Below are 15526 nucleotides of genomic sequence, written 5' to 3'. Positions count from 1 at the left end.
GGGAAAGCACTGGACTCCCACATTGCTGACCATGGTTCAAGTCCTGGACCTGGTGACTTGAAATTCATGCCAGGAGTGTGTGTGTGCATGCCCAAAAATCCTGAGAGAAGAATGGAGGAGAAGGGATTGCAGTATGGTCATCCCCCCCAGGGGGTGATTTCTTACTTTCTGCTCTCTCTCTCTCTCAGGTGAGCGCATGTACACTATGGCAAAAACGAACAAACAAAAAAGATGAAAACCCCCCAAAACAAAAACAAACAGAAAAAATAGGCAAAACTAAAATATATTGTTTAGGGGCATATGTACATGTTAAACTCCAGGAATGGGGGGCAACATATGATTAGGGACAGATATAGAGAAGGCTTCTTGGATGCTGCCATTGTTTGATTTGTGGTTACATGAGTGGTTGTTTTATAATTACTTGTTAAACCATATATATATATATATATATATATATATTTAAATTTATTTATCAGGGGGGATGGCCACGCTGCAATCCCTTCTCCTCCATTCTCCTCTCGGGATCTTGGACACGCATGCACATGCGCTGGGCGTGAGTTTAAGCCATTGGATCTGGGACTCAAACTGTGGTCAACTACATGGGAGTGCATAGCTATTATGCCAACTGCTGGTCCCCCCCTTTATTTTTAAGAGAGAAATTTTTGCAATAGGGTGCATGTGCTCGCCAGAGAGACAGAGACATACAGAGAGACAGAAAACGAGTAATCACTCCCCAGGGGAATGACCACACAGCAATCCATTCTCCATTTTCCTCTTGGGATTTTTAGGCATGCACACACACATGCCAAGGGTAAGTTTTAAGCTGCCAGGTTTGGGATTTGAACCGCAGTCGACTACATGGAAGTCCAGCAACATAACCATTACACCATCTGCTGGTCCTATATGTGTGTGTGTGTATGTGTGTGTGTGTATGCGTGTGTGCATTTTATTCACTTTTCTGGATCTGTCAAAAAGAAAAGTAAACAATAAAACATGTAACTAGATGTCTAGTTCTGTCTGGTACTTAAGTTTTAAAACATTGGAGTTCATTTAAAGAAGATGGGAGCTTTCAAATATCTGTGGTTATTCCAGTTGCAAATCACTGAAATCATCACAACCAGTTCATGTTCTGTTTTCCTAGAACCTGCTGGTAGTCACAGACTAATTCTTGCTAATCTTCACAATTCATGTTAAGAGTTATATCTTTCTTAAGTCTTTCTCAGTATTTCTTCTCCTTCCATCTCCCAGGAGCTCCTGCACTGCCCATGTGACTTAGGTGCCTTTCCTCTTCATTCTCTCAGCACCTAGTTTGTGCTTATGCACATACTAATTGTATTGCAATGATCTGGCAACATTCCTGATCCCGTTCCCAGCTCTCTAACCACACCCATGGACCCGATGTGACCTCAAAAACAAGGGCTGTTGTCCAGCATTTAATATACACAAGGCATTCAATAAATTTTTAGTGACCAAAAAGTGAGTGAAAGTATATTTTCATAATTATAATAAACAATACTTGTCACTTTTTCTACAATGACACCTGAGAAATAGATAAAAAGCTTTTATTTCACAGTATCTAGTAAGTATTCAATAAATGGGATTACTAGGAGAAAGCACTGCAGGGTAAGGAGGAGGATTAAAAAAAATCATTCGGGGACCAGCAGATGGCATAATGGTTATGCCGCTGGACTCGCACATAGTCAACTATGGTTCAAGTCCCAAACCCAGCGGCTTAAAACTCCTCAGAGGAGACGAAAGGAGAAGGAATTTCAGCGTGACCATCCCCCCTGGGGGTCATTTTTCACCTTCTGTCTCTCGCTGTCTCTTTGGTGAGTGCATGTACCCTATAGCAAAAATCTCTCTTAAAAAAACAAATGGGGCCAGCAGGTGGCATGGTTGTTAAAGTGCTAGACACTCCCATATGGCTGACCATGGTTCGGGTCCCGAACCTGGTGGCTTGCTTTCTCAATTTCTCTCTCTCTCTGGTCAAATTGAAATTAATAAATAAATAATTCCTTTTTTTAAAACAAACAAACAAACAAACAACAACAACAATAAAAATACACCATCCAGGGATCGGCAGGTGGTGTGGTGGTTAAGGAGCTAGATTTCCATATGGCTGATTGCTGTTGAATCCTGGAACTGGTATTTTGCTTTCTCATTTCCCCTTTCTCTTGTCAAACTAAAAACAAACAAACAAAAAACTACCATCCACAAGCTGAAAGGTTATAGTTTTAAGATTATTGCCAAAGTCAGAAGCATTTGTAAGCTCACTCTTCTTACAGGTAACCTAATAAAAAGATTCTATTAAATAAGTTTTAAATATTACTAGGGTGCTAGGCAGTGGTATGGTAGTTAAAGCAGCTGGATCCCACATGGCTGACTGTGTGGTCTGAGTCCCAGATCCTGCAGTTTGAAAAACACAGGGCACATCACATGCCCAGAGGAGGAAGAAATGGTGAAGGGATTATAGTGTGACCATCCCCCATGGGGGTTGGTTTCTCATTCCTCCTGCACCTCTGTCTGACAAGCATATGTGCCCTCTGGCAAATAAAATAAGTAAGTAAATATACTACTAATTAAGCCACTCATCATAAGTCAACAACGTCTACTAAAACCTCTTCTCCAAAACAATAATAACATATAGGTTCCAAATTTGAACAAGAAATAAATATTTTATTTTGGGTAGGCTGGTGCTCAAATTTTATTTTCTCATTTGGGGTCAGTATTATTGAACTGAGATCCTATCTAATTTTAAATGTCAATGAAAGGTCAGACTCTTCAAATTATATTTAAATTTCTTGTTTGTTTGCATAAGATAACGAAGCTTAGTATTTTAAAACCAGAGTGAGAAGGCAGCAGTTGGTGTGGGGTTAAGGTGCTAGATTCCCACATGGCCGAAAACCATTTGAATCCTGGACCTGGTGGCTTGAAAATCACACCAGGCATGTGCGTGTGCATTTATGCCCAATATTCCAGGAGGAGAATAGAGAAGGGAAAGTGGTGTGGCTATCCCCCCAGGGAGGTGATTTCTTTCCCTCTCACTGTCTCTGTCTCTTTTCAGTAAGTAAATATGCCCTATGGCAAAAACCTAAAAAGCCCCAAAAAACAAAACCCCACCAATGTGGCAGCTACTCCTCAGAAGAATTTCTTCATTTATTATTACTTTTGATTGTGTCTTTTTCCTCAGAAGAATCTTAAGAATGACAATAATATTTCACAAGTGATTTGAATATATGACTTACTGTCGTGCCTTTCTATGCCTACAATTCTTGAAAGATTAGTCCCTTCGTATTATTTTCCACTTACACATATCTTTTAAAGTTTCTTTCTTTCATGAGCAGGGGAGGGAGGGATCCTCGACAGGGTCTTACTATATTGTGCTTCTTTCCCCTCCCAACCAGCCTTCTAGCCTGTCAGCCCAGGGATGCAACTAATAATTTGAGTCAACCCAAGATCCAAATCCCAGGCTTCCCATATGGCCTCAGCATCTTGCAGTGGTGCCCTATCACCTGTGCCACTGCAGCTGGACTCATATATATAGAACTGTTTTTTTTTTAGAGAGAGATTTTTGCTACAGGGTGTGTGCACTTGCCAGAGAGGCAGGAAGAGACACAGAGAGAGGGAAAGTGAGAAATCACCCTTCAGGGGGGATGGTCATGCCACAATACCTTCTCCTCCATTTTCCTCTTGGAATCTTGGGCACATGTGCTTGGTGTGAGTTTTAAGCCACCAAGTCCAGGACTTGAGCCACGGTCGACTACGTGAGAGTCCAGTGATGTAACCATTACGCCATCTTCTTGTCCCTATATACATATCTTTAATTTGCTACAGGGTATATGTACTCACCAGAGAGAGAGAGAGAGAAGGACAGTGAGAAATCACTCTCTAGGACGTATGGCCATGCCACAGTCCCTTCTCCTCCATTCTCTTGGGATTTGGGGCACACGTTCAAACGTGCCCAGTTTGTTTTCCAAGTTTTCAGGTCCAAGGCTTAAACTGCACAGTTGGCCTTGTGGGATCCAGCGCCTTAATAACCACACCACCGGCTGGCCCTGAACCCACATTTTTTGAAATAAACATTATTTATAAAAATATTGTAACATTGGATTCTAAAATCTTGAGCAAATTTAACATTCGGAGTTTAGAATACAAAGTTTAACATTTAGGATTCTTTTGATTTGTTACAAACCTCCAACCATGTAAAAGTAAGCAATTATATAAACATTAGAACATACATTCATAAAGGAATAAGAACAAAAATATCATTAGGTCCTTAAATTGGACACAAAAATTAAGCTTTGCTGTTTTTATAGGGTGATCCCCTTTTACCTAAAGGAAAGAGTCTAAAAGTCTCTGCCTAGCAATCAAAATCTTTCAAAATCTGGTATAAATCTAATTTGCTAATTTTGAATTCCATTGTTCTGTAAAAAAAATACCACCTACTTTAATCATATGGTTTACTCAATTAAGTCCCAAACTCATCAAGCTCATAATACCTTTGCTTATTCAGGTACCCCCAACCAGCATGTATTCCCTTTTCATTTATGTAAATCCTACATATTCTTCATTTAAAAATTTTTTTGTTTTGTTTTAGAGATTTTTTGCTATAGGACATGTGTGCTTGCCAGAGAGACAGAAAGCAAGAAGTCACCCCCTAGGAGATGGCCACACCACAATCCCTTCTCCTCCATTCTCTTATCAGGATTTTGGGCATGCACACTCATGTGCCTGATGTGAGTCTAAAGCCACCGAGTCCAGGACTCGAGCCACGGCCAACTATGTGGAAGTCCAGTGCCTTAACCAATACACCACCTGCTGGCTCCAATCCTACCTTTTTTTTTTTTAAAAAAAGAGAATTATTTATTTATTTAATTCTATTTGCTATTATTTTTCATTTTAAATAATTATTTTAACTTTATTTATTATTATTTTTCAATCTGATCACAGAAAGACAGAGAGAGAGAGGAAAAATGAGAAAGCAAGCCACCAGGCCTGGGACTCAAATCACGGTTGGTCATGTGTAAGTCCAGCTTCACTAACCATTATACCACCGGCTGGCCCCCTTACTATTTTTTTATTTGACCAGAGAGACAGAGAGAGAGCGAGAAAGGGAAAGCAAGAAAGCAAGCTGCCAGGTCTGGGACTCAAACTGTGGTCAGCTATGTAGGAATCCAATGCCTTTAAAGACCATGCTATCTGCCAGTCTCCCTACCTACTCTTTTTTTTTTTAAATAATTATTTTTATTTAACTTTATTATCATCACTATTTTAATTTTTTAAATTTGAGAGACAGAGAGAGAGTGAGGGAAAGTGAGAAAGCAAGCTGCCATGGTCTGGGAGTGGAACCCAGTTGGTCATGTGGGAGTCCAGTGCCCTCAACCACCATCCACCATGCCACCTGCCAGCTCCCCTACCTATTCTTAAAAACACATCTTTTTTTTTTTTTTTGAGTTTTTACTGCAGTTGCATGTGTTTACCAGAGAAAGACAGAGAGAAAGAGAAAGTGAGAGAGAAAGTGAGAAATCACCTTCCAGGAGGGATGGCCATGCCATGATCCATTCTCCTTTCGGGATTTTGGGCACACATGCACATGTGCCTGGCATGATTTTCGAGCCACAGGATCTGGAACTTGAATCTTGGTTGGCCATGTGAGATCCAGGTGCCTTAACCTCCGTGCTGCCTGCTGGCTCAAAGTCACTTGTTTTACTGCCTTCTGTTTTTTTCTAGATTCTTTGCTCGATTTCTCCTCTCTAATTCCCTTGGCTCTTATTGTCCTAATATGCAACTACTTGCTATTTATTATTACTGTTTACTTAAAAAAAAAATCTTTTGTACAGATTGAGCATCCCTAATCTGAAAATCTGAAATCCAAAATGCTTCAAAATCTGAAAATTTTGACCACCAACATGATGCCATAAGTGAAAATGTTGCAATACAAAAATATTGTATTATACAAACTTACCTTCAGGCTAAGTACATAAAGAATATAAAACATAAATGAATTTCATGTTTAGTCTTTGCATGTCATCACCTAGATATTTCATTGTATACATCTCTATCTATCTATCTATCTATCTATCTATCTATCTATCTACAAATACTTCAACATAAAAAAATTTGAAACACTTCTGGTCCCAAATATTTAGGATAAGGATACTTGACCTATATTGTGAAATGCACATACAGAAAAGTATACAAAATGAAAGTGAAAAGCTCAATTGTACCAAAGTGGAGATCTATGAAACTTCCTTTAGGTCCAGAAACGGAAAACCGTTGTTATCCAGAAATCCCCCTCACATTCTTTTCTAATCACTAATACCCATTTCCTTCCCCCATCTCCCACATATAATGGTAACTCCTACTCTAATAACTATAGTAAATCTCATCCTTGCTTTTCTGATAGCTTTTTTTTTAATCTAAAACGTTTTTTTCAGGGCCAGCAGTTGGTGTAATGACTATGTCACTGGACTCCCATGTAGTTGACCACAGCTTGCGTCCTGGACCCGGTGGCTTAAAACTCAGGCTGGGCGTGTGTGCATGTGTGCCCAAGATCCCGAGAGGAGAATGGAGGAGAAGGGAGGCCTGGCCATCCCCCCTGGGGGGTGATTTCTCGCTTTCTGTCTCTCTGTGTCTCTCTGTCTGTCTGGTGAGTGCATGCGTCCTATAGCACAAACCTCTCCAAAAAAAAAAAAAAAAAGTTGTTTTCTTTGTTAGACTTGCTATGTTGGTTTTGCTGCCTTGCTAGCTGCTGAGACTACCGTTGTAGCCCATATTGTCTAGCTTTTAAGTGGGCCTGGAATCAAACGCAGGCCTCCCATATGGCCTCAGCTTGCTGAGTATTAGCACTGACCAGTATGTATTACTACAGCTGGACCCTTCCTTGCTCTTCTTCATTATTTTACCACCTACATATGCAACACGGAACACTTTTGAATTTCATATATATGAAATAATACAGTATATATTCTTTTATGTCTCGCATTCTTTATTGAACATTATGTGAGCAAGATGTATGTTGTCTAATAATGTTCATTTTGTTTTAAGAATGATTTTATTTTAACTTTATTTATTATTGTTATTATTTTCCAATTTGACCACAGACAGAAAGAGGGAGAGTGAGAAAGAAACCAACTAGGTCTGGGACTTGAACCATGGTCGGCCATGTGGGAGTCCAACGCCCTCAACCACCATACCACATGCCAGCCCCATATTAATTTTTCATTCTGTATAGAAAATGTACTTGGGAATATCCCATTAAAAAAAAAAAAAAAAGAAAAAAGAAAATGTACTTGGGGGCCGGCAAGTGGTATGATGGTTAAGGGTGCTGGCCTCCCATATGGCTGACCATGGTTTGAGTCCCAGACCTGGCAGGTTGCTTTCTCACTTTCCCTCTCTTTCTCACTCTGTACCTCTCTGGTCAAATTAAAATAAATAAATAAACAAACAAACAAGTCAAGTTAAATAAAAATTTCTTTTTTTGAAGAGAGGTTTTTGCTATAGGGCGTGTGTGCTTGCCAGAAAGAGAGAGACAGACAGGCACAGAAAGCGAGAAATCACCCCCCAGGGGGGATGCCCACACTGCAATCCCTTCTCCTCTATTCTCTAGGGGATCTTGGGCATGCACGCACACGTTCCTGGCATGAGTTTAAGCCACTTGGTCCAGGACTCAAACCGTGGTTGACTACATGGGAATCCAGCGACATAGCCATTACACCATCTGCTGGTCCCAAATAAAGTAATTCTTGGAAAAAAAAAAAGAAGAAAATGTACTTAGGGTCTGTCCTGTAGCCTAGTGGTTAAGGGAGCTGAAGCCTACATGGTTGATATTTCAAATTCCAGACCCAGTGTCTTGAAAAAACACACTGGTGGGGCCAACAGAAGCCATCGAGGTTAAGGTTGCTGGATCCTACATGGGATCTCCCTCTTCCCCCTCTGCGTCTTTCTTTCTCTGGCAAGTACAGCCACTCTACAGCTTATAAACAAACACACAAATTTAAAAAATGTATTCAAACTCATTTAAATAAATTGATAACTCATTTTTATCCATTCTGCTTTCAATAGGCCTTTGAGTTACCTTAACATCTAAAAAGTATCTCTTCTCTCCCCAGTAATTCAAGTTTCCTGAGGGCAGGGACCAACTATATGTTAACATTTTATATTTACCTATGTATTCAACATAATGTTAAACACTTGATAATGTATTGCTAACTATATTAAATATTGACTTTAATAAATTTACAAATAGTTTGGGACATGAGAAGAAAAGTTGAAAATCAATTTAATATTTTTGGGAACCAGCAGTTAGCGTAATGGCTATGTTGCTGGACTCCCACGTAGTCGACCGCGGTTCGTGTCCCGGACCCGGTGGCTTAAAACTCACGCCGGGTGCGTGTGCATGCGTGCCCAAGATCCCGAGAGGAGAATGGAGGAGAAGGGATTGCGGCGTGACCATCCCCCCTGGGGGGTGATTTCTCGCTTTCTGTCTCTATGTCTCTCTCTGTCTGTCTGGCGAGCGCACGCGCCCTACAGTGAAAATCTCTCCAAAAAAAAAAAAAAAATCAATTTAATATTTTTAGAGATAGCTATTAACTGGCATTTTGTAGCTACTATTAATAAATCAGAAGGTTTGAACTTTCCTATTCATTTATACCTAAGGATTTATCATTTCATTCTTCCTGAGCCAACTGCAAGCTAAACACTTGTCAACTATCTTCAAAAGTAAAATTAGAGGGAACCAGCAGTTAGCGTAATGGCTATGTCGCTGGACTCCCACGTAGTCGACCGCGGTTCGCGTCCCGGACCCGGTGGCTTAAAACTCACGCCGGGCGCGTGTGCGTGCGTGCCCAAGATCCCGGGAGGAGAATGGAGGAGAAGGGATTGCGGCATGACCATCCCCCCTGGGGGGTGATTTCTCGCTTTCTGTCTCTATGTCTCTCTCTGTCTGTCTGGCGAGTGCACGCGCCCTATAGTGAAAAAAAAAACAAAACCTCTCAAAAAAAAAAAAAGTAAAATTAGAGCAATTCAAAAGGTGGTTAATTATTATTATTGTTATTTCAAATACTTATTTTATTTGAATTTACTTTTATTTATTTATTTAAATTTGACCAGAGAGTGATCAGAGAGAGAGAGAAAGAGAGGGAAAGTGAGAAAGCAAGCCGCCAGGTCTGGGACTTGAACCACAGTCGGCCATAAGGGAGCCCAGCGCCCTTAACCACCATGCCACCTGCTGGTCCCAAGGTGGTTAATTATTATTTGCCTTTTTTTTTGGGGGGGGAGGTTTTTGCTATAGGGCACATGCGCTCTCCAGACAGACAGAGACAGACAGAAAGCGAGAAATCACCCCCCAGGGGGAATGACTACGCCGCAATCCCTTCTCCTCTGTTCTCCTCTAGGGATCTTGGGCATGCACACACACATGCCTGGTGTGAGTTTTAAGCCACTGGGTCCAGGACGCAAACCACGGTTGACTATGTGGGAGTTCAGTGACATAGCCATTATGTTAACTGCTGGACCCTATTTGTCCATTTTATAAAGAATTTCACCAACATTCTGAATACTAACTATGGTCACAGCTCTTAATGAGCTCCTTTATTTTTTATTCTATTTCCTAAAATTTATAATAACTACTTTTATAAATTTATAAAAACTCAAAGACAAGTCCAAAGGCAGTTTCTCTACAGCACAGAAGCAAAAATTCTAGTGTCCTGGGTCAGCAGAAAATTATCACTCCTATTTAAAACTTCAACAATTAAAACAGGTTTTAGTCCTAATATACTCTTTTCTACAGTGAATGTCTCACAGGTACTGTGTAAACTGTGTTTTTTAATTGCCAGAGGACATGTATAACTTGCTAGAGTGAAAGCATCCCGCAGTGGAATATGGTTACATCGCAATCCCCTTCCTCCATTTCTCCATCCTGTCAGGATTTGGGGCACCTACATACCCAGCACCCAGTGTATTTTTCAAGAAATCAAGGCTCAGATTTGAACCATAGTTGGCATGTGGGATCTGGCTCCCAATGCACAATGCTTAACCACTCTGTAGGGGCTGGCCCTCAAAACAGTCTTTTTAAAAATTTTTAAATACTTATTTATTTAATTCCACTTATTATTATTATTATTTTTAATTTTTTTAAAAAATTTGACCAGAAAGAGATGGAAAGAGAAAATGAGAGAGCAAGCCTCCAGGTACAGGACTCGAACCCTGGTTGGCTATGTGGAAGTCCAAATGCCTCAACCACTGCACCATCTACTGGCTCCTGTTATTATTATTTTTTAATTTGACCAGAGAAAGAGAGAGAAAGGGAAAGTGAGAAAGCAGGCCACCAGGTCTGGGATTCGAACTGCAGTCGGCCATGTGGGAATCCAGTGCTCCTAACCACCACACCATCAGCGAGCCCCTCAAAACAGTCTTTATACCACCTAATCTTCAGACCTATTCTGATAGTCTCTTGGAAAGTTGGTTTTGCTTTCTGTGCAGCTAGCAGGCCCGCAAGCATGGTGAATGTCCCTAAAACCCACCGGACCTTCTGTAAGAAGTGTGGCAAGCATCAACCTCATAAAGTGACACAGTACAAAAAGGGCAAGGATCCTCTGTGTGCTCAGGGACAGCGGCATTCTGACAGGAAGCAGAGCGGCTATGGTGGACAGACTAAGCCTATTTTCTGGAAGAAGGCAAAAACTACAAAGAAGATTGTGCTGAGGCTTGAATGTGTTGAGCCCAACTGCAGATCTAAGAGAATGCTGGCTATTAAGAGATGTAAGCATTTTTAACTGGGAGGAGATAAGAAGAAAAAGGGTCAAGTGATCCAGTTCTATGCATCTTTTCTATTATGAAGACAACAAAATCTTTTTTTTTTTTTGGAGGTTTTTCCTAAAGGGGGCGTGGGCCCGCCAGGCAGACCAGCAGAGAGACAGAAAGCAAGAAATCACCCCCCAGAGGGGATGGTCACGCCGTAATCCCTTCTCCTCCATTCTCCTCTCAGGATCTTGGGCACGCACACACACACGCCTGGTGTGAGTTTTAAGCCACCGGGTCCGGGATGTGAACTGCGGTTGACTACATGGGAGTCCAGCAACATAGCCGTTACGCTAACTGCTGGTTCCTGAGACAACAAAATCTTGAGGTGAATGTTCACCTCATTTGATTACAGTTGGTCTATTTGTGAGGGAATAAAGTAATCAATAAAATTCTCCTTTTGGGGAAATTTGATTTATGGTTAAAAAAAAAGAAAGAAAGAAAAGGAAGGAAGGGAGGGAGGGAGGGAGGAACGAAGGAAGGAAGAAAGATGATTTTGTTTTTCCATTCATTTGTTCTTTATAGAACTGGAGTCTCATCAATTTTCTCAGCAAGCAGGACGGTATACTTCCAGGCAAGATTTTCTGATATACTTGTGTCTTGGCCAAGGACACATATGCATGTCTCTAATATTACTTTTAACAACACAGAGAGTATAACAGCTTTTGTATGTTTGTCTAAGTTGATAATTCAACATGACAAAAAATACAGAAGAGAAAATGGTAGCAAAATGAAAACTCTAAGAGATAAGGAATGCTTAGTTTCAAGCTGAGGAATTAAGGTAGAAAAGAAGAAATATGACTTGATGAACATAGCCAATTCATTTCTAGCTTAGAACAATTATCAGAGCCAAGTTCAGTATTTTTTTAAATAATTATTTTAACTTTATTTATTTATTTATTTTAATTTGACCAGAGAGGGATAGAGTGAGCGAATGAGAGAGAGAGAGAGAGAGAGTGAGAGAGAGAGAGTAAGAAGGCAAGCTGCCAGGTCCGGGACTCGAACCATGGTCAGCCATGTGGGTGTCCAGTGCCCTTAACCACTATGCCACTTGCTGGCCCCCAAGTTTAGTATTTTTATATAAAGTAATATTTTAATTTTATAAGTTTTCAGAACAGAGGTCAACAATAAATGCCACCCCTTTTTGTATTAACTAAAAACCCTTAGAAAGCCACAGGTTTTTCTTTTTTTTTTTTTGTTTTTGTTTTTAAGAGAGGTTTTTGCTATAGGGCTTGTATGCTCACAGGAAGGACAGAGAGACAGAAAGTGAAAAATCCCCCTCCAAGGAGGGTTGGCCACACTGCAATCCCTTTTCCTCCATTCTTCTCTTGCACACACACACATACCCGGCGTGAGTTTAATCTGCTGGGTCCAGGATTTAAACTGCAGTCGACTATGTGGGAGTCCGGCAACACAACCATTACACCAGCTGCTGCTCCTTCTACAGACTGATTCTAATGTGTGTCCTCTTACTAAGGAGAAATTTAGAAAAAGAGATAGCCAAAATGATGTTATTTATTTATTTATTTAGCCAGAGGGCACATTCACTTGCCAGAGAGAAAGAGAAAGCATTTCCCATGGGGAATGATCATGCTACAATCCCTTTTCCTATATTTCTTCATCCCTTTGGGATTTTAGACATGCACGCACATGAGCCTGGCATGTTTCTCAAGCTGCTGGATCTGGAACTGTACAGTTGGCAATGTGAGAGCTAGCACCTTAAACATTACACCACTAGCTGGTCCTTTTTTTTTTTTTTTTTTTTGGAGAAGTTTTTTGCTATAGGGCGCGTGCGCTCGCCAGACAGAGAGAGACATAGAGACAGAAAGCGAGAAATCACCCCCCAGGGGGGATGGCCATGCCACAATCCCTTCTCCATTCTCCTCTTGGGATCTTGGGCATGCACGCACACGTGCCCAGCGTGAGTTTTAAGACACTGGATCCGGGACGTGAACCACGGTTGACTACGTGGGAGTCCAGCGACATAACCACTACTCTAACTGCAGGTCCCATAGCTGGTTCTTTTTTTAATTTCTAAAATTAAAATAATTCTCATCCCTTGCTGATATTTAACTTCTTTCTGAGAAAGCAAGCCTCTTCTAGGACTTGAACTGCAGTCAGCCATGTGGGAATCTAGAGCCTTAACCACCATACCACCAGCAAGCCCTGGTATTGAACTTCTAAAGATCACAGAAAAAAATTAAAAAAAATCATGTCTGCTGTATTACAAGAAATCTACTTTTTGTTCATTTCTGTAAGACAGCTAATTACACATAAATTCTTTTTATTTAAAAGATTTTTCTTTCCTGGACCAGCAGATGGCATAAGGGTTATGTCACTGGACTCACACATAGTCAACGGCAGTTCGAGTCCTAGACCCAGTAACTTAAACTCATGCCAGGTGCATAGGTGTGCATGCCCAAAATCCTGAGAGGAGATAGAGGAGAAGGGAGTCTGGCGTGTCCATTCCCCCTGAGGGGTGAGTTTTCACTCTGTCTCTCTGGCAAGTGCATGCACACTACAACAAAAATCTCTCTAAAAATATGAAAGATTTTTGGGAACCAGCAGTTAGCGTAATGGCTATGTTGCCGGACTCCCACGTAGTTGACCACGGTTCACGTCCCGGACCCGGTGGCTTAAAACTCACGCCGGGCACGTGTGCATGCGTGCCTAAGATCACAAGAGGAGAATGGAGGAGAAGGGACTGCGGCATGACCATCCCCGCTGGGGGGTGATTTCTCGCTTTCTGTCTTTATGTCTCTCTCTGTCTGTCTGGTGAGCACACGTGCCCTATAGCCAAAACCTCTCCAAAAAAAAAAAAAAGAAAGATTTTTCTTCCTAAGCTCAAGAAGACTTCAATGTGCAGGCCCTCTCTCTTACTTTATGAAGTTATTATGTCATCATCAACCTAACTTGGGGCGCTACAAGCACAAAACGTTATGCAGTATTATCCTCTCATGTAGTCTATAAAATTTTGGAGTAATTTTGCAATTAAACTGCATTTCAAATATTTTATTTAATTTTATTTATTCATTCACTTATTTATTTTCATTTGACCAGAGAGGGATAGAGTGAGAGAGAGAGAGAGAGAGAAAGCCGCTGGGTCAGGGACTCAAACCGCAGTTGACCATGTGGGAGTACAGCACCCTTAACCACCACGCCACTTGCCAGCCCCAAATATTTAATTTTTTTTTAACTTGCCATAGGGTACATGCACTTTCCAGAGGAAAGAGAGAGAAAACATTCTCCCAATGAGGATGCAATCCCTTCTTTATTTCTCCATTCTAATGAGATTTTGGGCACACACACACACAGGTGTCCAGTATGTTTTTCAAGTAGCCAGAGTCAGAATTCAATTTGTGATCAGCCATGTGGGATCTGGCTCCCTGAATTATAAGGCTGTGGGGCCAGGCGAACACTTCTGGATTTTATCCTCCAAGTATCAGGTACCCTCTCAAACTCCTTCATCTTCCCCAGATGATTGGAGTACTATTACATGGTTAATTTAACACTAATAAAAACGTCTGTCAGATTACTTATTTAAAAAATTTAGCTATTTAAGTCTTTGATAGTCTAACCAACCCAACTTATTACCTCTTTATCTTTTAGTCCCAGGAGTAAGACTTCTTCCATAAGTGTGAGGCGGATATCCTTAGAGTCTCCAGAATCTTCACTGTGTGGACTCCTCTCTTGAGCAATGTCTTCCTCACTTTCTACCTTCTTTTCAGAGTTCTTGGTTACTTCAGTGCGACGGGCCCGATGTGTTAAAGTGGTCATTCTTACCTGTTTCTGGAGGAGTAGTGAAAAAATCAATATATATGCTTAAATAAAAAAACACATACAGATAATCATACATGCACATTAAAAATGCATGCAAAGGCACCAGCAGGTGGCGTGGTGGTGGTTAAGGTGCTGGATACTCCCACATGGCTGACCACAGTTCGAGACCCAGATCTGGCAGCTTGCTTTCTTGCTTTCCTCTCTCTCTCTCTCTTTGTGTCTTTCTTTCTCTGGTCAAATTAAAATAAATGAATGAATAAATAAATAAAAAAAATGTATGTTCTTAGGGAGATTTCAAATTAAAAAATACAAAAATACATTGAAGTTCAGTATATCTATTAAAAAATGCATACAAGTAGGAAATATTTACAAATTTAAAAATAGAGGGAACCAGCAGTTAGCGTAATGGCTATGTCGCTGGACTCCCACGTAGTCGACCGCGGTTCACGTCCCAGACCCAGTGGCTTAAAACTCACACCGGGCGCGTGTGCGTGCATGCCCAAGATCCCGAGAGGAGAATGGAGGAGAAGGGATTGCGGCGTGACCATGCCCCTGGGGGGTGATTTCTCGCTTTCTGTCTCTATGTCTCTGTCTGTCTGTCTGGCGAGCGCATGCGCCCTATAGCAAAAATCTCTCCAAAAAAAAAAATTTTTTTTAAATAGAAAGGAAAGATTGATGACCGGAAAAATTGGGTGGGTAACACAGTATCTTTTTTACAGTATGGGGGCACTTCAAAAAGTTCATAGAAAAATAGAATTAAAGTATGAGTTTATTTTGGTGCAAAAAATTGAAATTCAGGCATAGATTTTTTTCATATTATCAATATCTATATTCCATAAACTTTGTAAAGGCCCCTCATATAGCTTGGACTCCAAACTGTAAAGAGATCAAATAAGTTATTTCAAAGTAGAAAAAATTCTCATTTAAGCCTACTGACTTTTTCTTC

The 15526-nt window shown here is 40.8% G+C and overlaps 1 protein-coding gene across 2 annotated transcripts in view; it reads right to left on the bottom strand.

Annotated features, from left to right (window-relative positions):
• GOLPH3L (golgi phosphoprotein 3 like) overlaps positions 1 to 15526 on the bottom strand; it is a 47054-nt gene that overhangs the window by 26669 nt on the left and 4859 nt on the right. For both annotated transcript variants that reach the window (XM_006168457.3, XM_006168456.3), the window contains exon 2: positions 14395 to 14589. In XM_006168457.3, the coding sequence (XP_006168519.1) occupies positions 14395 to 14577 (183 nt within the window). In that variant the 5' untranslated portion in view covers positions 14578 to 14589. The remainder of the gene's footprint in view (positions 1 to 14394; positions 14590 to 15526) is intronic.

The sequence above is a fragment of the Tupaia chinensis genome, unplaced genomic scaffold, assembly GCF_000334495.1.
Source record: "Tupaia chinensis unplaced genomic scaffold, TupChi_1.0 Scaffold145814_1, whole genome shotgun sequence".
NCBI classification, from domain to species: Eukaryota; Metazoa; Chordata; class Mammalia; order Scandentia; family Tupaiidae; genus Tupaia; species Tupaia belangeri.
Note: the sequence above shows the minus strand (reverse complement) of the source record. Positions and strands in the feature narration are given on the sequence as shown.